At 35.6% G+C, this 23,754-nt stretch overlaps 1 protein-coding gene across 9 annotated transcripts in view; it reads left to right on the forward strand.

Annotated features, from left to right (window-relative positions):
• LOC138699411 (uncharacterized) overlaps positions 1-23,754 on the forward strand; it is a 169,309-nt gene that overhangs the window by 79,679 nt on the left and 65,876 nt on the right. For 2 of the 9 annotated variants that reach the window (XR_011332003.1, XR_011332005.1), the window contains exons 1-2: positions 12,615-13,044; positions 15,285-15,464. The exons of 4 other annotated variants lie outside the window; for them this stretch is intronic. Coding sequence is in view for 2 of the 5 variants with exons in the window: in XM_069825272.1 (XP_069681373.1) it covers positions 12,798-13,044; positions 15,285-15,464 (427 nt within the window). In the remaining 3 variants the exon portion in view is untranslated. Of the gene's footprint in view, positions 1-11,280; positions 13,045-15,284; positions 15,465-23,754 lie in introns of those variants that run through there. 3 more of the 9 variants (XM_069825272.1, XR_011332004.1, XM_069825278.1) reach the window with 3 other exon arrangements.

Here is a 23,754-nt window from a genome sequence, read left to right on the forward strand (position 1 = left end):
TTAAGATGTCTGATCAATATATTTCTTGCAGTTTCAGGAGGACAGGTGACTGCCTCCATTTTATGTGTCTGTCCACCTGTACTATCTGGGAATAGATTTGTTATAAACTGTTCAGTATTACTACATTTGGCATTCCAAGTAGCATGCGATATTCTAGTCACATGTGGACATTTCTAATAATTTATTAGTAGAAAGGATATTCCAGTGCACTTGCATAATCCGTCAGTAAGAAGGTCCACATTTGACAACAGCAAACATTTTTATCTTTTTCAGAAACTGGAAGTATATACTGTATTTTGGTCGTAAACTAGCAAACTTAGATTTTTTAATTGAACATTGGATATTCACTTTTAAAAACTATATGCTTCCATTGCTGTCATCATAAACACTCTCTTCTGTTTTCTTTCTTTTTCTGGATCTTTATTGATGAAAGTGACAAAATCTTTGTGCTCTGGAAATACAGTAGACTCTAGACCACTTTCGTAAAATTGTGAAACAGCTGAATAATCATGAGAGTTTTCACCTTCCTTCTGCTTAATTTCGCAAGTTTCTATGACTCCAAACTTTTCAGCAAGTTTCTTCACAACAGCACGTTTCTTTCTTGGAGATGTTGGTAATGACCTCTTTGTGCTCGATGTATTGTCTTCCCCAATGACTGAGACTTAGATGGTGAATCATATCCAACATCTCTTAACATTGCTTCAGCCTTTAATTTCTCTCTGTACTTTCTCATTCGTAATTTACTATTATTTTCAGTTTATTTTTTCTTCTGCACTCTAGACCATTTCTTTCTTAAAGTGGTTTCTGCTGTGCATTCTTTTCTTGATTTCTTAATTTTTTCGTCACTTAGCTTCTCCCTGTATTTTCTACCTTTTCAGCAGAAGATTTTGGCAGTATGTTGTCCTAAACCTTGATATTTGAAGTTGATAATTAAAGAGTGTTACGTCAGTAACATCAATAGCTTCAAAATTAGTTTCGAAAAAAAATCACAGATTGCATGAGCTGAATGGTAATTAAGTTTGTTAGAACCTGTATAGTCTTCCCCGATAACAGTCACGCTGTCCCCGCAGTGTTCAGGCTTAGGGTGAAGCATGCGTCTTGCAAAATATACATTACTTAAACTGATTTATTATTAATTAAAGTATTAAAGTACTCTTGAATCATAAATGTAATAAAAACATTATGCAAAATTATTTGTTGCAACTGAAAATAATAATGTGGACATGTTTACAAAATGGGTGTTTGTAAATGTGTTTAAAAGATAAAGGGATAAAAATAATCATAATTATAATTGCTATTTATGCAACAAGTTGCGAAATAATAGCATTTTAAGCATGACAAGTGAAGATTGTCCAACACGGCAAGTGCTTAAAACACTGGTTTCGCATGTATTTCGTGCAAAATATTTTGAACAGTCACTCGAGAATCCTAAATGTATTTATATTTTAAAGAGAATGAAATTGTTGATTCGTTATCACGCAATGGCAAACTTATGATGTTGAAGACGAAAGTGTATTATATTCGTATAAAAAGAGATAGATTTCATGGCCTCTGGATATGTAGTGATTGTTTTGCTGGTTGTTATGAAGTTGTTTTCTGCTTGTTATGTAATTTGGAATATACAATTATTACAATGAAAGTGATAAATGTAATTAGAAAAGTGAGTGATTCGGAAGTGAATAATTTATATATGAAATCTCCAAATGTAATTTCAATTTTAAATAATTGTGTTGAGAATATTTATAATAAATAAATAATTGGAATTAATATTTTCAGTATTTCTAATTAGTGTGCTTAAAAGTACTTCAGGCATGGAAATTTACTTTTTAAGCACGATAATATATGGATGCAGAATTCAATGAATTTTTTATGCTAAAATGAGAATCGAAAAGTCGTCACCATGAAACGAATGTCTAAAAAATAATTATTTCTGAGAAATGTTAATCTTTCGAAATGATAATTGTTTCTCTTGAAGTCGTCAGCATCAGCCTCCCTGTATTTACTCAGCTGCATACCGACACCTCTTGTAAGGCACTACTCTGTATTATATCCCAAAATTGTTAGTCTTAATTATGAAACAATCTGTTTATCTGTATCCAATTAGAACTTCACAGAACATTTACCTTCAATAAATAGCAATACTCTCTAGTTACTGCTAGCCTCTTCATATAAACAGCATAAAACACATTCTTATTATTTTTCCAGCTATCTGTGTTTGAAGCTTGTAGCTATGTTTAAACACAGGTGTAACGTGGCTTTCCCGCAGTGAACAGTGTCTCAAACTCCAACCCATGGAAGTTATCCTTCTGTTCTGCAGGACTGCTTCTATTCCAACAAATGTAAATCAAATATTCAAAGTTCGTGATTTCGCACCCAGCTAAACTTCACATTAATTTGGAAAGTAATCAGTAATGACGAGGATTCCTCTGCTAAATTTCATATCCATGTGTCCTAAGTGAAAAGCTCTGAGAGGATTGCCTACAGGTTGTCGTTTGAGAATCACTTGTGCAAAGGTTCACACCCGTGGCACTGGACAGAACCAGAAATCTGGTGATGTCTGGTGGAAACCATGCACTTTGATGAGGTCTGGAAGCTTCTGGTTTGGTGCCGGCTTGAAGATGAAGTTCTGCAGCAGGACACTAAGGATCAACCACATGTTCTGCAGCCAAATGTCTGACCCACACACACACACACACACACACACACACACACGCTTCCCTGCAACACATTTCGAAATTATCAGATGGTACAGGAAAAACATTGACGAGAAAGTGTACTAGTGAGCACTTGAGTAAGTGAATAAGATACTGGGTAGTGAACCAACAAATAAATTAGTATGACTTGAGGCTTTCCCGGCGTTTGATATAGAATAACTCTTCTTGGGTTCTCAGCCAGGTGAGTTGGAGATTAGATTCCAATCTTTCGACGGCTAGCTCTGCCATCTTCTTCAGGGAAGAAGTGCATGTATGAGGGATTATGTGGTTGGAGTTGTAGGAAAATGGACGACGTAGGTATATAGGCCTAATGACGCAATAGAGGAATGGGGCGCAGTGTTGCATTCACCCGTGACTCACATCGGACACAGGAGCAGCAAAATCGGAATCCCAAATAGAAGTTTATTTTCGAAACAAGTCCAAGGTTATAATCTATCCATCTGTGAAGATTCTCACCACCATAACTCTGCCGAATGTGCAGCGGGAAGAAAGCTGATGTAAGTAGAGCAGAGAGGTCACCAAATTCTAACTGCAGTCCAAAGGACACCCTTTACCCTCGAGCATATGGATGCTAGAGCCCGATAAAATGTTAAAGAAAAGAACATCCAAATTGGCTACTCGGAGGAGACTTTTTTAGAAAACGAGAACGAAAGGGCTGAGATTCCCGCATGCTTTACTATAAATCATTCCACATTAAGAAAAAGTCATTGGTTTCATGGACCTTGCAGAGCACATTGTGGAAGCTGTGGCAGGCAGGCGTTTCTGTGCCAACTGTTCATTTGATCGAACAGCCCTATATGCTCAATGCGTTTTTCTTAACGTGGAATAAGTCTATAGCAATCAGTAAAAAAAATGAGCTTCTCCACCATTCCTGACAGACTTTACGTGAGATAAAAGTTTTTGAGCCTATCAAAAGTTGTTGCTTTGTCAGCTGTCCGAAGACAGGTCTGAATCTCATAAGTGACACCAATAAGTCATCACTCATGAAGCAACTAAGCCGGAAGATAATTGGGTAGGTGACCAATTTCTTTTCCCCTCCATTGCATACATTGCCGACTAGCTACATATTACATTAATCAGACTTCAGAATTATATGATACAAACAATTGTTCTTCCTCTGGCACGTATTGTCAAGTGAGATGTACTGTCTGATAATAGATGTACATATCAGCCAGAACCTCAATCAGAGGTACTATCAAAAGTGGCTGGGAATATTTCAGCCTTAATTCTGCAGTAGCCAACGACTGGACAAGAAGTGTATGGTTACAGAAATAAGAGAATTGATAACTTGAGTTGTCAAACGAAAAGACGAATAAAGGATTATGAGAATAAATAAATAGGTCTATACAAATCAGTTTGCTATTATATCACTGTCTCTATAGCACTGATGAATTCTTAGAGTTGCTCTATCTTAGATCTTGTCTTCAAGATAATTCAGAGTAGTTAGATGAGGAGTCTATTCTACAATTTTACAAGTATTTGGTTTACACACTGCAAATGGTCCTTTTAGCTGAAGTTGGCTCAGCCTATAGTTTTCTAAAATTAAGTTCCAGATTTTGTGTATTTGTATTTAATATTATAGTCATTTATTATATTTAATACAGCACTGACGAAAACGAAAATAATGGCTTTTAAAGGAAAGGACCCAGTGAACTCAAAAATTGTAGTTGATGTTAAAATTTTCAAGCAGACGTCACATTTTAACAGTCCAGGTTACAATGTTTATTATAAGAAGGGTATACATGCAGATGGGGCTCATTGCAATTTTACGAAAAATTGGTTTATTGGCTCCGTCTATAGCATTTTCAGAGGACTTTCATTTAGCATAAAGTGAACTGGAAAAAAAAAAAAAAAAAAAAAGACTAACAGCGATTAGTTCATTTTAAAAAACACTGAAATTTAAGGGGACCTGGTAAGCCAAAAAATCTTGAATTTTTATTTTTCATTTATCTTTCAGATGACCCATGATTTAAGTTTGTATCTTATTCCTAAGTATGTTTTTTTTTTTTTCGGTTTAAATGAACAGTGACATTTAAGTGGGCGTGTCCATAGGCGGAGAGAGAACCATTTCCTTGGGGAGGCAAAGGAAGACATAATTAATTACCTCCTCCTCCGTTATAGCTTGACCGTGGTACAGTATATTGGAATATGATCAGTTAATAAAGGTATTTTCGGGGGGAGGGGCATGTTTTTTACAGTGTTACATCCATATCGGCGATGTTTCAAACCGAGTTGTATAGGGCTTGAACTGTAGGTCTGCTACAAATTATAATAGGGCATAACTTAAAACAATCTCCCTCTTTTTCTCTCTCGTGCAGAAACACATGCATACATCAATAAAACTACGTAACAGTGCTAACAGAAATATTTTTATATGAAGCTTACCTTCCGAAGATATATGAAATGTAATTTCTAATAATTATTTTATTTAATCTCATTTTTTAAGTTTACACATTATACTGGGATCACTTTTCTTTTTCCTGCATTGTCGTGCAGTATGTTATTCATACATTTCGAAGTGGTGGCCTCAACAACTGCAGACTTCAAAGACAATAGTATAGGCTGTTACGAAAGAAACATTACAGTGCTTCCATTCCTCAAATGAGGTAGTATAGGAATTCTTATACATTCAGAAATTTAAAATAAATACAGTATTATAGTCCAGGCACATGATCAGAAGACATTAATTCATCAATTTAAGCACAAAAACTTAATCATAAACAAAACAAAAAAAGATATTTTGAATTCAATAGAATAATAGAAAAAAAAAAGAGATCAGACAAGTTGGGGGGGCAGTGGCCCCCATTACTCCGCCTATGGGCTTGTCTCCTGTTCATCTAGCATACTACCACAGTCTACTATATACAGTCACGAAGCTTGAGTTTTGAGGGTGCTAGAAACAATAGACTGTGACGGTACTATTTTGTATTGCCTGTAATGAGGCGATATTAGCGATCCTAGTGGTGAGCAACTATCTAATGTTTGCATATTTACTACGTATTGAGCTTCGCGACTGTATATACTAGACTGTGATACTACTATGTTAGTTTCAAATTTTGCGCCTTATGTGCGAAATTTTTTCATTGTAGGGAATTTATGTGTATTGGCACACCTGGTTTACCGTCTGTGCTTTGTTTCGTAGCAACGGATTTGTTTACAGTGTTGTAATGTTATACACGTGCTGTACGGAGTTCTATTATTAATTGTGTTACGATACAGTTCAGTTGCATTATAGAGGTACATTTTGTGATATTTTCTTACAATATGGGTTACAAAAGTAGCTTGAAAGTATTTAAGAAGAGAAGAAATGTTGGTAAACGTAAGAACTCTGTTAGTAAGGTGAATTCTAACGTACAACCCTCTAGCACACGTGGTCAGTGTGAATCTGTAAATAGTGGCTGTGCATCAGGAAAGAAACTTGAAGATTCTAAAATCAGATATGAAACCCTCAAACAAGAACACAGTGTTAGTGATACCAATGGGGTTATAGATGTTGGCATATTATCTAGTGTACTGCAAAATAATGTATTCTGTAAAGGCTGTGGCAAAGGTGGGATATCTCTTGAGGTAAAAAAGCACATTGGTCTTGCTGCAGAATTAGTTTTAAAATGTAAATACTGTGCGTATGGTGTAAATTTTTACAACTCTTCATCTATTGATATTTCAAAGATAAACCCAATAACAGTGTAAACTCTACACAGTAAATGTTTGACTATGTATGGCCTTAGGGCTATTGGAAAAGGTAAGACAGGTGGAGAGACTTTATGTGGCATTTTGAATTTGCCACCTCCTCCAACCAGGTCTACTAGATATAACATAATAATTGGACCTGCGATTGAAAATGTTGCATTACATAACATGAAGGTTGCTGTGGAAGAAGCAGTTGCAGAAAATGATAATGTCAGAGGCATATCAGCTGCCTTTGATGGGACGTGGCAGAAAAGGGGTCACAGTTCACTAAATGGCGTTGTGACGGCAACTAGTGTGGACACTGGCAAGGTAATTGATGTTGCTATATTATCAAAACATTGTAGGTGTGAAGGTAGAACAACAAATAAACATGAAACCGATTGTGAATGTAATTACAGTGGGTCAAGTGGTGGAGTGGAGGTTGCAGGTGTGACGAACATTTTCAATCGGTCACTCAGTTCATATAATGTGAGATATGTGAAATATTTAGGAGATGGGACTCTAAGTCATTCAGTGCTGTTGAGGAATTGAAACCACATGGGAATGACGTACAAATTAGAAAATTAGAGTGCATAGGCCACATACAGAAGAGAATGGGCATTTTGAGGAGACTGAAAACCAGTGTGAAGGGACAAAAATTATCGGATGGTAAGGGTTTATTAGGAAAGGGGAGGCTAACTGACTCAGTTATAGACAAAATTCAAAACTATTACGGCATGGCCATAAGACTTCTATTTACTATTTTCCCGAAACACATAACCACAGTGGACCATATGACGATTCACCATTGTTATTCTCATCCCAACCGACACTTGAGACAGGCATTGACAAGAACCGAGTTCTGAATGGGAGAAGTGAAGGCTGATGGGTGGGGGAATACCTGCTAGGCCACGAGGCCACAAGAAATGTGCCTGAGTTTCAGCTTTCCCAGTGCAACCTTAAAACCCGGGGAAATGCAGAAGCCAGACACGGCATGAGTGATCCTGGCTTCAGGAACAAATTTTACTGCAAGACTGGTCTATATACATCACAAGGTTTTCTACTTCTACAACTCTATATGCTTCATTGAAAGAACTAATATAATAGCTATGATATATACGACTAAAAACCACTAAAATTTTGAGTTTAAGAAAACAAAGTGACAGAGGCCCAGCCTCACTTGCCTCAGCCAATCAGCCGCCACTGTACAAATCTACCAACATGGAATTTCATCTCAGACTAAAACCTGTCTTGACCCTTTATACCCATTGGTGACTGCACATGATAAGGTCGCAGGGCAGATCTTGCCTCCTCTGCTATACCAGATAATGTTGTTGTTTTCTAATGCCAGGCGTTTGACAGTAAAGTCATTTGACCTCTCCCACTTCAATATTTTTCAAAGATATTATCATGGCCAGCCACTGAAGCACAGATTTTGAGGTGTTCCGAATCCATTTCTTGGTTTGAGTTGCACAATGGGCAGTTAGGGGACTGATATATTCCAATTCTATGCAGGTGTTTGGCCAAACAATCATGGCCTGTTGCCAATCTAAATGCAGCTACAGACGATTTTCGTGGTAAATCGGGAATTAACTGTGGATTTTGATGCAGAGAGTTCCATTTTTTTCCCTTAAGATTGTGTTATCAAATTTTGTTTGTTGAAGTCTAAGTATGTAGATTTAATAAATCTTTTAACAGAGTAATACGTAGATTTAGTAACAGGTCTGTAAGTAGCAGTGCTGCCCTTCTTTGCTAAAGCATCCGCATTCTCGTTTCCCAGGATTCCACAATGGGATGGTATCCATTGGAATACAATTCTTTTATTGAGTGATATTAATTGAGAGAGCATTTTAGTTATTTCTGCTGTTTGAGATGAAGGTGTGTGTTTAGAGACTATTGATAGAATAGCTGCTTTGGAGTCTGACAATATAACTGCATTCTTAAATTTATTGATGTGGCATAGAAGATTCCTGAGACTTTCACGTATTGCAATTATTTCACACTCAAAACTTGTTGTCCCATATCCAAGAGATCTATAAAGTAAGAAGAGACAGTACGTAACACCTGCACCGACACCTTGTTCTCTGGAGATCAAGGATCTGTCGGTGTATAAATGAAGCCAGTTTTGTGGATGGTACCTAATATTAATTGTCTCTAAAGACAATTGTTCCATTATTTCAGTGTTTACTTCTGATATCAGTATTTCTTCTGTTAAATTTAGATTATATTCTATATTTAATAGAGTTAAGGGGTTTGGTTTAATTTGTAAGTTTTCTTTTAAATTTGGGATATTGATTTTCTGTTTTAATTCTTGAACAATGGATATGAAACTTTTTTGAGTTTTCAATCTACAGAGAGGACTGTATGAATGCCAATTGTTTCCTGGTAACCTGATAAGTTTTTCATATTGAATCAGTGCTTTTTCTTCTATTGTCATTTTGATGCTGTTAATATTGGTGAGGAGTCTCATACAATATACCAGATAATGTGTAGTACATTATTAAAAGATTATGGGCAAAATGAACTAGAAAAGCAACTCAGCTAAAATTTTACATATGTATGACGACACTTACTTCTCAGGAAAGTGAATGGTGGGTAATGTAATTAACATGAAGATTAAAGCCGTATAGAATCCTCAGAAATTAAATTTTTACATACAATAAAAGGATGCTCATGAGTGGACCAGATTAGAAATGAAATAAGAAAATAATTAGAACACGAACCTGTCAATGAGCAGATAAAATATGAACCAAAGTGGAGTGAACATGTGAAGAGGATGAACAGTGGTCAGCATGGAATTGTCGGACACATTATAGAAGAGATTTGGTAAATGTTGGAGTACTGAGCCAGGACAGTCCACGAAGATGAATATGGCGATATACTCTTGTGTATTATCTAACTCTCTATTAGTTTGTAAATATGACATGTCCCATGATCTAGTGCATGTAATAAATGGTTATGGTTACGATCAGGGCGCGGATTTTGATGACATGCCACCTTTCTTTTTTTTTTACATTCTTTGCAATGCCTGTAAATAAATACATTTTGGATATGAGCTGCTGGTTACAGAAATGTAGAGTTTTTGTCATTCTTAGGTCATTTTTCGCTGTTTTAATTCTTTGAAGTCATTTTTTAAATTTAGAGAGCTTTTTTTATCATTTTTCAATTTTAAAATGATTTTTTTTAGTAGGCCTAATTTAAGCTAGTCTTCAATGACGAAGTAAAATTTCCCAATATAGAAAAACTCGCAAAATTAGTACTGACACTACTTCATTCAAACGCAGAACTTGGAAGGATTTTTTCGATAGTCATGTCAAAAGGAAGAGGAGAATAGAATAGCACATGAAGCTCTCAGCTAAGTTGTACGCTTTGCTTCCAAATAAAAGAATTGAACTAGAGCACCTTTGAAGTCACCAGCATCCATTTTAGTTTCCGTTATTGGGATACATGTGCTAGATGTGGAGGAGATTTGGTGGTTGGTACATCCACCCTTCTCTTTTATTGTAGCTGAATGTTTAATTATGACCTAATTAATTATTTTATTGTAGCTCACACTGTAAGTTGTGGGAAAATTTGTGTTCGTGTGGGAAATTTTTATACTTTTATATGGGAATACCATAGTAGACAGTCTGAAGAGCTGTTAATTTAAGGTAGTATTTTGACTACTTATGCATAGTATTGTTTGTTTTTAGGTCTGTTTTTTCATCATTTCAGGTCATTATTACAGCCCGAAATTTTATGTCCTAAAAGTTAAGAATGTCACTGAGTGTAGATGAATATAAGTAGGCCTAGTGCCCGTGAGGAAAGTTTTAAGCTTAGTTCACAAGAGTCCATTATGTAATAATAGACAACAGAGTCAGAAGGACTGAGCAATGGATCTTGTAAACCGTGTGCTAATTTGTAAGTGATGTTAAGAGGATTAAAGACCTTTAACGATACCAAAGGGAAAATACTGAATGACAAGAATGGCATTTCAATGAAGTGGAGGTATGGCAATGATCTTGTAAATCGTGCGCTAGTTTGTAAGTGGTGGTTAAGAGGATTAGAGACCTTTAGCAGTACCGAAGGGAAAATACTGAATGACAAGAATGGCATCTCAAAGAAGTGGGGGCATGGCTTTTATATTAAACTATAGCGAGGAACAATATTAACTTTTAGCACCTAAAATTCCGGGTTCTAGCCATTATAATATAACTTTTTGGGTCTTTTATAGATAATTTTTTAAGTAATCAAAATCCTCACTCTGGCTGGGGATCGTCCCATACATCAGGGGCAATGTGGTAGCTGTACAGGCTGGTCAGCACCAGAGAGAAGCTGTGTCATATGACGCCTTTCCCCCACAACACACGTGATAGACATGAGCTTACACTCACCTTTGGCACGGAGTACGTGTGTGCAATGCCCAGACTGAAGACTGACACAATCCCCATGACCTTGCAATCGGGAAAACCTGTAAAACTTCCTATAGCTTTGCCAGTTTTCAATTCCATTACAGCAGTTTCTTGATTTCATCATCTTATTTATCGAAATAGAAACATCAATTTTGAGGCGTACTTATGACATTTCACTAGTTTCTGTGGCATCTCATAAACATTTCAAGACATATTCAAACATTAATAAGGATCATTTAAATATTTCTGCTGATGCCCAGTTCACTCTCTCGTTGTACAATTTAAGTTCTCTGCATTGATTGATGATTCAGTAATATAACCGTATAAAATGTAGATATAAACAAATTATATTATTAATTAAAGTTTTACAATTTAGAATATTATGCATTTATTGTTTACAATAAATTATATTGTTTGAATGTAACTTAAACATCCTTCAAGAGCTTACTTGTATATTTTTGTGAATGTAAACACATATCTCTTCAAAATGATCTGATGAAGAGAATTGAGAAAATGCATTAAATTTAATTGGCATTGGGTTGTAACAAAGGGCTGCCATATGCCTCGGACAGTCCATGGCTTTATAGTGTAGGGAGAAAAGACTGATGTCCACGATTTTGAATGAAGTCGGACAGAAATCTGGAAAAATGCAGTAATTTGTAAGATAGTGTTCAAATGATACTCAAATGGGTGCAAGATAATACATCTTACGAACTCAGTAAGAGCCTTCTGTCTGACTAGGTGATAAAATTTAATTTTTTCCTACTGCACAACAAAGAGGAAATTTCTAAAAATATGATTTCACACGAAATCTCGGTAAATTTTTGTCGCAGTTGTATTTCCGTGGTGCAGTAGCCTACTTAGAACTGCTGCAAATGGTAGAATTGTTATTTCTCTCTACGTGGATATAATACCAACGTTCAAAGATCATTTTCTTTGATGAATGGCCAGTGGATACAAGAAAGAAACAAATTATCACTTAAGTTAGTAAACGCATCTGCAGATAGAGTATAATGTAAACTGCAGTTAGCTTCACAACTCATCCTTCCTTCTCTTCACAGTTCTGAGAAGTATGAAAGGTTCTGTGACTGTGATCTACAGACATGAATGGTGTGGTGCTAAAATAAATGGTAATAATGTAAATTGCATGCCAAATAGTGTGCTAGATAAGGTAAAGTGTATCACTGAAGTGGCCAGTCTCATCCACATTAAGTAAACAAGTGATATTAATGTGAAAAATAAATTATATATACAAGTTTCTTATAAATTCCTGCGTTTTTTCCTGTCGATCAAATTGACTTTTGAATCATGTACTGATTTCTTTGTTTCTTCATTATGGCAACCCTAGTTTTAACAAGTTTCTATTGTTATGACATTCGTAATGAGAAATAAGATCAATTAGTATTATTTTCATTTAAAACGCCCCTGTATTCGACTGCATGATATTTAGAGTGCAAGTTCCCTATGAGCTTGAAATTTCCAAGATAGTAATTTATCATCCGTGACTGTACCATATTATTATTCTGTGAGCCCAACCTGAGTGGTAATATTGAATTTCTTTAATCTCTTCTTGACACAAAGTCGGACATTATCTAGTGAGATTACTGTCGATAAAATCAAGTAACCTAACAATAATGTAATACATAACTGCTTCATAAAATGTACGTTATATCAATTTCTTTAGAAAAATTAAAAATACGTTTTAAATATAAAATATGAAAACGACAATATTTAAATTTCCTTGCGGTCGGTTGACTACATTTTAAAATAAGAAGACCAGCTTTCTTGGTGTCATGCTCGATAAGTATCTTAGTTATCTTTTCACATTGATAACCTTTGTAATGTTTTAGACTCAATAAGGGGGGCAAAGACTAATTGGGATTTCCCAGTCTCTGATTGGGTCAAAAACCCTGATGGAACTGATATTTAACCCTAGTGGTAAATTTCGGTGAAGTCCGGAGGGCCTAATTAGTCAAATCCACTCTCCTCACCTCCACGCTGGGGCCCCCTGGGATCTTTCAAGATGCGAAAGAGAGAGTGGTGTGCGGATAGCAATGGGAACCTACCGCATTTATATATCCCAAGAAGATATGTTGAAAATGCCATGATGAGTCTTTCCCTGGTAAAAAACTCCGGACGTAAACTATCCTCCCAATCAGATGTCCGGGTGGGGGATACTGGGGAAGGACATGTCATGACACAAGACACAGAAGAGAAGAAAAGAAGATCAACGACTGCAACGAGGGATGAGAAGACACCAGTTCTACCGGGTGAGTTGGAAAACATGAAGGAAGCAATGAGAAGAAACAGAGTGGATGTGATGGGAATGTCAGAAGTGAGGTGGGAAAAAGTGATGAGTTGATGAGTGATGAATAGGGCTCGGAAGTTGATGAAATATCATATTTTTTCTTATACTTCAGAGACAATGCAGGATACAATATAAACTCTTTACACTTCAATAGAGACCAATATAGCCTACTTTTATTTTGCATTTATTTGCACTATTTGGTATTTTATTGTTTTTAGGAAATGTTCTACTTTCTGTTGCATTATTGCCCTATTGTTTAGAAAGGACCTTTTTTACGGTGTAATCATAGTCTACATTCCAGAACCTACTGCAGATAGCGTCATGCAGGAATTTGCCTTATGGTTGCAACAACCTTAACTTCTGATCACATGTGTGATGTGATTGTCCCCCATTCAATGCAACAGAACAAATACTGCAGCCGCAGTGCTCGCAGTTAGCATATTGTATTGCACAAGTAAAGACAGTATTGATAGAGAAAGTGCTGCTTCTATAGCAGTTTCTCAAGGCTTGCTGGCTGATCCTCAAATTAAGGAATGTCAATGTTGAGGTTTTCTCTGCAGTTTTCCCTCAACCCATATAGAGCAAATGTGTCTTTATCACGCTTGTTTTTGCATTTAATTATTTTATTCAGATGCTAGATAATAATAGCATTTGATAAAGAGTCGTAAATTAACGCATGAGAAAAGATTACTAGCACACGGGTTCAAAAAAGTGAAAAATTACTTCATTATTATTGATTTACTGCATTTGTTAAAAGATTTCAGTATTATATTAGCGTATAAAATGGACAGTTTCTAATAACATTGCAGGAGGAAGATGACTGTTTGTACAACAAAGATGCACTTATAATACATCACATAAGTATTTTGGCATTATATTTAATGTGTTTGAAATTTGTTCCAATAAACATAACAAGCATCTTTCGAATACTTCCTACAATAAAGCATTATACTTAAGTAAACATACAAACGTGGCCAACATGCTGTCGTGTTAACACTAAACATCATTACACCGTAATAATTATTATAATTTACGTACTTCAGAAGAATGCTCTCCAATTGAGACCACATTTCTAATTTCATGTGTGCACTTACCAACTCTGTGATGCAATGAATATCATTTTGAATATTTACACACAATTGCACTGATAAATTTTCATATATTTTAATACATCAATATATTTGTGACACACCCTCAAAATTAACCAACAAAAAGTACAGAAACACTGGATTGAGATTAATGATCCACCTGCTATCTTTTTTAAAGTATCTATGTTACATAGTTCATCAAACGAATTAATTTTGTCCATTTGCAAGCACTTAATTTGTTGCTGCTCAAATCTCTGAATGCACTTACTAGCAGGGTCCATTCTTGTTGAGGAATAAGATTATCTAATTGTTCCCGTAAACCTGGAAATAGTTATAAGAGATCTGCTTTAGGACTATTCTTGCACATTTCCTTCTCTGTCTCTAGAAACATGTACTAGATACAAATCTTTTACTTCAAAGTGTTTAATACACACAACTGAATGCTTTGTTGGCGTGAAAATATTTCATAGTATACGAGTAGCTTCCAGCCACATAACTTATCTTTTCAGTTGGAAATTTGAGAACTGTAATGTAACACACTCACTTAAAGCACTCTAGTAATTTTTGGTACACACAGAAACATAACATTTAGGAGCCATCTGTAAATAAAAGAATATGGATGATTTAATTTCATTTTTTAATAAAAGTCTAAACTTCTTCATTTCAGTTCTCTGAATTTATTTTTCTTAGAGGTTATGCCATTACTACGTGCTTCATCTTTTGATTCCTTTTCAGATTTTACTTTTATGATTCACTTATAGTTAATAGTTTAATTTGGTGATGTACATGTTGTCATGCTACTCTCCGTCCAAGTGGTTATGTCACACAGTCGTCAAAACAGGGGAAATGATATGACAATTACTTACTTAATGGGGCCCTTTTCTTTAAATTATTTTAAACAGTTGTATAATATTATGTAAACTTCCAATTCCGTACAGCAAATATTTGCACAGAAGAACTTAACAGCTCAGCCACTAGCCCTTACAGAGAGGACAGGAGAAACGAGTGGGACGAACTGGGATGAGACATAACCTTTCAGCTGGACAGTACCTATTTATTCTCTTCATAGTTAGCAATTACGAAGATTTCAGTTCAGAATTACACTGCCTTTTAGCTCGACATGATACAACTGGCAAGCTGATGATGCTAGACGCTGCCACCCAGACCTCGAGCAGCGACCACTTCGAGGAATCCAGCAGACGGTACGCCGAGTGGGAGGAGGAAGTCAGGCTGGAGGAGCTGCAGCATCTGCAGAGAGTGGCGATTCGTCTTTTCGACTTCTCTATGTACTCAGGTACAGTAACTGTTTACATCCTGAAGTAGATGCTCTTTCAGCTATGCACAAGCAGAATCCCAGAGCAGTGCAATCAACTAGTCGGCCACTATTGTTATTCCATTTCAACATGCTTGGGATGGGAACATTTAAAGTAAAACTCAATTTAGGCCTGGCCCTTAAAATTAAAAATATTTGATTCTGATTTAGGCTACATTCATTCCCTTTACAAATGTGTACGGCAAATAGCAAGCGCTGTAATAAAAATGGCTGATTTGTCGGCATTTCCAGCGCAAAGGATTGCGGTACTCTGGATATCCACATACTCTGTGAACAAGTTCAGGAGACTTGGATTCTTACTGGTAGGGAATAGGGCATTTATCCAGTGGATTCACTTGTTCAATTTGCCTTAGTTCATAGAACCTGTTCTTAAATGTTTGTAGTTAAAACAAATTAGGTTCTTGACATAAAAGGAAGAATATTAATTTAACATTTTAACACGAAATTATCTAGTTTTTTAATTTGACATTAAATATAATCGTGTCATATTATTAAATTATTGTTCCTTATCCAAGTGTGCAGGCAGTCAAAACAGAAATACAAAATCGACGGCCAGCTTGAAAGGGAAACAACTCAAAATTTAAAGTTTAAAGAAAGCTACATTTTGAAGCTTTATGTTGCTGTGAAGAATCAGAGGATCGTTTAACTTAATCCAAATTCAATTAATCATGTTTTATGTATGGTTGAAGCTTTAAACTTCATTTTTCTCACAACTTTAAATTTTGAGTTGTTTCTCTTTAGAACTGGCCTGTCGATATTACTATGCTTGCAGGCTTGAGACTGATCTGCAATTACTTTGGCAGCCGTCTACCGATATCCCTTTCTCTTTGAGTGCTAATATCGCATACACAATTATGAACCATAATTCATTATTCAAAAACATAATTTAAATAAATGAATATATTTTCAGCTACAAAATACATTATTAAGCACATTAATAAGATAGGGTAAAGGTTGGTAAAATCGTGATATGAGTAATATCGTAATAGTTGGTATGAGAATTTATTACAATTTTACTTATCGAGACAAAAATCTGTTTTTTTTTGACAATGTATTAAGGACAAGTTCATGGACAAGTTGCTGCATCAAATCGGTCCTTCTCTCGCTCTGTAAAAGCATGATAAGAAGCTATCAAACACAGTATCACGATATTACTCTTATCACAATATTAACAAGATTTACCCTACTTCGTTTTCCTCTCTCCTACAATTTGTTATTCCATTTGAATGAAATATATTATTTCCTTCTTTTAAAGTATTGACAATTCATAGGGAATGGAATATTTCTCGAATTTTGGAAAAAAATATTTCTCAACATCTAATTACAGTAAATATACATTATTCAATTCATTTATGCCTGATTTGAATTCGTGAAACATCGCGAAATCCGTATCAAGTCGGGAATGCGATTTTTTAAGCAATTAGCGAATTATGTGCGCGAATTTTCAATTTTTAATTTTTTTTTACTACAATCGATAATCGATAGCTGTCGCACAGATAAGGTCGATATTTATGGTCGCTAGTATTGCACATTCGATACTGAATCTGTTTTAGTCAACGGTCAACGAGCTAGAAGGTTTTAATTCAAATACCTGGTCTAAACACACTCCTGACATCATATCTGATATATGTAGCGATGTGCGAGAATCGTATTGTGAGCATTGTGAGCCTGCTGAATGCCATATTATTTTGGACGTGTTGAGTGTGTTTGTTTTATTTGTTTATAGTGTCACACATAGGCGAAATAACATTATTGTGTTCCCGTGCAAGTGAGGCTACAAGAATGCTTAATAATAAAATAGCTCCAATAGAGCTTTCCAGTATATAAGGCATAGGTTTTATTGCACAGACAAAAGTACAGTCATGTGTAAATTTTGTAATTGTGAGGTCTCGTGGGAAAGAAGAGATACTGTTGAGAAAGATTTGAAGTTGGTAAAACATGCATCGGCAATTAATTTTCGCAAGGAAGACGAACAATCTCTTGTGCTGACTTCTATTGCCACTTGTTTTTGCAGTGTGCAAAACAAAAAGAAAAATTGCGAATATCTGGGAAAAAGTGTTGGAAAGACTTTATAAAAACGAACATACCAATTTCCAAGCTCGAAAACGAACAATGTGAAAATACTGAAAAATTTAATTGAAAGCACCGATTTTCCCATTTGAAAATCCCACATTTTGCACTTTGAACTCAACAAAAAATTCCAGTCTCTAATGATTCAGAATGCTTTATGGTTGCTGGGTCGTTAGTAGTCAATAACATTTAAGCTGTGCTCATGTTTGAATCTAAATCCACACAGCAATCAAGTCTTCAAAAGGCTTGTTTTTTAAGATCTGATGCATGCGAGGTGAGAGACCACACTATACGAGCAATAGTGAGTGGTTTCTAAAGCTAAGAGGTGCGCGGTCAGAAGTGTGTTCCACCATGATTGTCTCAAATTCGGCAATCCTGAGTATGAGGCTTTTACATGAGGTGGGTCCTTCATCTTTCCATGCAAGAAATGTTTATCATCAGAAAGATTGTCAAGGGGTGACAGTACAAAAGTTCATGTCAGTTCACATCATGTTTCAACCAAGCTATCACTGGTGAGAGAACAACAGGATGGAGTCTGCAATAGATCGCCTACCAAGAAAATTTTATCTTCTGAGAGAACACTAAGTCTGCCAGAGATACATACATGATACCGAATCTCTTACAGTCCAACTAGAAACAGTAAGATTAAACATGCAAAATACATTTGATACTCTCAGTCAAGTACTTAGTTATGTCAATATTCTAGAATCTGACATAAGAGATCTAAAAGAGAACTCTTCACTTAAAAATTACATGTGTTTGCTAGTAGCTAACAGAAATTCCTCCAGTGTCTTGACATGGTAGTGTGATCCAAAAAACCGAACTTTCAAAAATTCAAATTCCCACAAGGCTAATATTATGCATTAATGTGTAAAACAAGCACAAAAAATTTCATTAAAATATTACCATTTACAAGTCGCTCCAGAGCTGAGAAGTTTATAATGTGTAACATAGTGAAAGAAAAAAGTCAGGGCAGCTTTTGAAGGAGTAGAAAACTCTTATCGGTGTTTGGATAAAAGTTATAGAAGAAACTGTTTCTATTCATCTTCTTCAATGTCTCATTGTACTTTTGGAACAGGTTGATAGTGCGTTCTGTCGTGTCATTTACTACTTCGTCTAAGAGGAGCAATCACGAAGTTCCTTGAAAACCACTCTGTAGGAAGTCTGTGCAGGAAAGATTGAGATTTGTCTCTTCCTATTTCAGTCTTCAAATAAATAACTGGTTCTCAATGTTATAGGATTCTCCAATTTCAGGTTTTCCAATTTAGCCATGTTCTGTAGTCATTGAGGAGTATCAGGTTTCTGTGGAGGCTGCAAGTTTGTTACTATATTTTCCTTTTTTGCTGGTTAAACGAATTGAGTCCGCAACAGACCACATTATTTAAAGCCTGTTTAGTAAATGATGATGATGATGATGATGATGATGATGATGATTGTGATGATTTTTCTTTTTCTCTGTGATCACTTGGTCATCAAAAAGCAACTAGATGCTCAGAGAGAAACCAAAGATGTTGGCAAAATGCCATAATAGCCTATAATTGTGCTTTCTTATCTACAGTTTGGTTGGGACATTTCTTATGGAGAGTAAGAAGCTTGATATCATTATATGGACTTTGAATACCAACAAATACTCTCTAACATTAATACTAGAAAGCTTTCCTGTTTAGCATTGCAAGCGGCGGCGAAAAGTAACAGTGCTGCCATCTAGCGGCTTGAAACGTTAGCACACTCCGTGCGTCGTGCTGGATTACGTGAGGAAAAGAGGAGAGGTGTGCATTTGATTTCAATAAGAAGCTGGAAAGCAATAAATAGTATACTTTAGAGTCACTTTGTTCATAACATTTTTAATTAATAACAAATTACAAAGTTATTAGAATAGAAATGAATTGATAAATTCTCATATTTTCAAATTTGATGAAATTTAGTTGTGCATGACTTTAGCAGCTTTCATACATCGCTTGTTTTCTTTTTTAGCTGTATGGTTGTCCATTTTATTTTTGATGTAACAATTTATTAACACATTGAAATATTTGTCAATGAAGACATTGGCACAGTCACTGCAAATGGACATGTTAACAGGGAGCACTACCATTTTAACTAGTTCTTTTTTACACCAATTCTAGTTTTATAAATAACATGATCAGTTTCTTTGAAAACATCAGAACACAATTGGCTGAGCATTAGAGAAACATCATTAGGAAAAAATTTTTGAATCTTTACAGTATTTTTTATTTGCGATGTGTGTTGTTACGTCATTGTTGGGGTTTTCTTTACAAGATAAATTTCTTCGACAAATTTCGTGATTTATTCTGCTACACACCCAACCTGCAACATAAGCTCTTGCATTTTCTTGCAACACGGTTTCTTCATTTGTATGCTGTACATTTTTGTCATCAACAGTTACATCCAAATCGGAGACATCTGTAATGCCTGGACTGCAAAAATTCAATTTAGCTGCCTCGATATCTCCTTTCTTGAGTAAGAAAGAACAAACGTCAGCTTCACAGTTGCTTGTTTCAGGAGGACTTAGGAATTGATTCATCATGATTGCCCGAATTGTAGCTCTAAACTTCGAGCAGTCTGGAGTTACGTTGTTTCCACCTTTAGATCGAATAATAGAAAAGAGATTTTCTATGCAGTCTTGTGTTAATCTTCTTGTTATTAAAAATTTAAATCCATAATTATAATGCAATTCTTTCCATAGCAGTTTTAAAGATTGTAAATTTTCTAGCCAGCCATTTATACATTTTGGGTTCATTTTCCTGTTGTTTATTACCTGGATATTTCTAAATGTTTTTTTCTATTTCATTAAAAAAATTCCAGTGTGTGGAATTTTCACTTAGTGGCCTATTTAAGGCTTTACTAGTTTGGAAACTAGAAGAGTTAAAACAATCAAAAGCTTTATCCATGAACAGGATGAAGTCTGCAGTAGGTTGAGCCTCCTCTGGTAACTGAATTTTATGAGTGTTGCCATAGCTTTTCCTACAGAATGACTTAATAACTGTGTAGCAAGGCACACTCGCATCGGTGTGAATGCTGGTAGATTCAAGTGATTAAGTTTTACTTTAGGACAAAGTCGGGGATTCATATCTTTATCTATAAAATAAAGTTTTTCTAGGTATTCCCACTTAATTAATTAATCAAATAGCTTAAAATTATAATGTTTTAAATTATTCCTTATGCTCTTAATCAAATGTGGTGTATCATGAAACAAATAAATTTTTTCACCATCGTGTTCAAAATAAGGCTGTACTTCATTACATCCAAGCAGTCTTCTCAATTTAGTGTTGTTTGATCCTTGTCTGAAACAATCACTTTAGGGATAAATCCCGTATCTTTTATTTTATTTATTACATCAAGCAGATGTGATTTTAAAATCTCTGCAGGCATGGCATCTTTCGATAGAAAATAACCAATGGTTTGCTTAAAATTTTTACACATTCCTCGAATCATAAAAACCATTGCTTGGTTTGCAAGTGGTACCTCTGAATCTTTTACATTAGTTTGAGATTGTTGGTTAGGGCTGTGTATACCCAATTCAATGAATCCCTAAAAAATGTCCACTTTAGCATTGTACGTTATATTTTCCTTCAAATACATTTCATCTACAATAATTGTTACTACCTTTTCATTTAGTGGCAGCATTCCAGACTTTACTTTTAATAATTGTAAAATGGTGGGATTTATACCGGGGCCTATACCAAATCCATGAAGCCAATTTCGGAGAGATCTGACTGTTGGCAAACACAATTTTCTCCTTAAAAATCTGTAGCTCTGAGGTGAGCAATAATGGAGTGCAATGCAAAACTTTTATCGTAACTGGAATACCGCCTTCCCATTTTTTTCTTTCTTTTTAAACGCACTTGCGACATAATGAATTCATCATTAGAAACAATTTTGATTAAATCAGTATTTGAACTGGTTGTCTTCAGAGCTCTCACTTCCGCCCGAAGAGATGAAATAATTTTTTTGTGTTTAGATACCAACTTTTGAGCTGGAATCAATTTCTTAGAAAGTGTCTTTATCTGAAGATCTTGAGCCATCTTTGACCTTTTAGGATTTCTTGCATCTTAAAAAATAAACAGGGACTTAATTTAGTGAAATATTAATAACGTCTTGAAAGTCTAGGGCTAGGTAAATAATATTTTCTGAATAACTAACTGAATCAGTTTTTATGAGAAAACATGAGTTCACACACTTTCTTCACAAAATCAATAATTCGTATTTTTATGTTGCGTATCACAATATGCGTCTATTTAGTTTGAAAAAGTCATGACTTTCAGTATTTTGTATGTACAAACTATAAAGAAATTGTGTTTGGTATGATGGAAGTAAAGTAGTTTTATGCAGTTTAATAACTGATTCACTTAGCACAGAGAACATGTTATTGCTAATGTACTATCTGATTATGAGGTACCTGGTAGAGGACTATCGTCGTTTCTGTCTGGAATCGGAGAACCTGTCGCCTCCTCGATGGAAGGTCTAATGCGTTTCTTTGGGGACCTTCGCGGTTCTTTCATTGTACTTTGACCCATATTTTCGGAAGAAGGCGCTGTTAAATTCAGTGAAGGAATAGCTGTTCTCTTCAGTCTGTTATTAAAAAAATATATTAAAAATTAACAGGTCTATGACTCATTTGAAACTTCGGTACTTTTCCAATTACACCTTATTTTTACTTACTCCTGACTTTTCAAATTAGGGTTATTGAAGTCCGATAATCTAAAGTGATCTGAACATATTCTGTGATTTTTGTACAGATACTCTGTTCCTCTAGTATTAAACGTTTCGTCTAGGTCTTGTCTTTTACATTTATTTACCCATATGGCACATCTATAAGACAAAAACAAATAACAGTAATAATAATAATAATAATAATATGATGATGATGATGATGATGATGGTGAGGACACGAGACCTGTCATGTGAATCGTGCGAGTGGGAAAAGAATGAGCTAACAGAAAGAGAGTTTGTTTCATGATTAAAATTATACGAATCTACTGACACGAAAGTTCATCTCAGACTAATTATCTTCCTTCTCCATACCCATTGGTGAGAGCCACAACACATGATAAGGTCACAGAACAAGTTGTCTACTGACTCTACTGTAATAATCATCATCATCATCCTGTGGCAGAAAAGTAATAGACTACTTGTATTTACATGACTACTCACTCACCTACTCACTTCGGAAATCTGAAGAACGATCTAGCATCTTTTTGCCAAGCGTAGTTTTTACAGAAGAACACAGAACAAACAATTCCACTTTCCCTGACATGTTGTGGAACAGCCATGAGAATAATCCTTACGACTTACACCACGTGTTGAAGTACAAAACTCTTGTTAGATGCAGTTTACCGCGCTATGTGCCACGTTATCCTCACTGTCAACATTCCCTGCTGCTAGATAGCACTGATGAGTCATTCGCCTCTCTTATCGTGAACTGTCCAGTATTAATGTTAGAGAGTATTTGATACCAATAGATGCTTTGTTCCACTCTCTAATGTTATCTAGTGTCTCAGCAATGGCTCCAGCTACAAATACTGTTGCACAATCTGGAAGACTGACTCTATCCAAGGCACTGACTACTTTAGGTGACTGGAATATGTTGTTAGGGACGCTAGGTGTGAGGAGGGAACCTTTGAAGCAAGTAATAATGTTGAAAATCAAGATAATGGTTCAGACAGTCGATATGCATTCTTGCTATCAGATGTACTAGGTGATTAACATGATGAAGAGGGTCGGTTGCTCTTCCTTTCATGAATATAAATTCACTTCTTCATGTCCACCAAGTTAGTGCTGTGGTAATGCGACTGCCTTCAAACTAGCCGGCTCAGGTTCGATTCTCAGCAGGTTCAGAAATTTTCATGTAAGATTTCTACCTCGGGACTAGGAGAGATGGTGGTGCACAACTTTTACTCAATAAATTGTGCAGCAGTATGCCTGAATTAAATCCCAAATCTCTCCACGTGCATATGAAAAGAAGGCATATGTCACTGTTGATAGAGATTCACCCATCGGATGGGGACATTAAGACTGGTGGTCCCCTGGGTGCTATCAACAGGAGTAGGCTACGTGTCAGCACCGGGTTTCCCCCTTTCTTTCTTCCTCACTTTTGTCATCGTCCTCATCATTTCCTACACTACACTTACACATATACTCACTCTAATACACGACGTAACTC

Source organism: Periplaneta americana, chromosome 5, assembly GCF_040183065.1.
Source record: "Periplaneta americana isolate PAMFEO1 chromosome 5, P.americana_PAMFEO1_priV1, whole genome shotgun sequence".
Lineage (NCBI taxonomy): Eukaryota > Metazoa > Arthropoda > Insecta > Blattodea > Blattidae > Periplaneta > Periplaneta americana.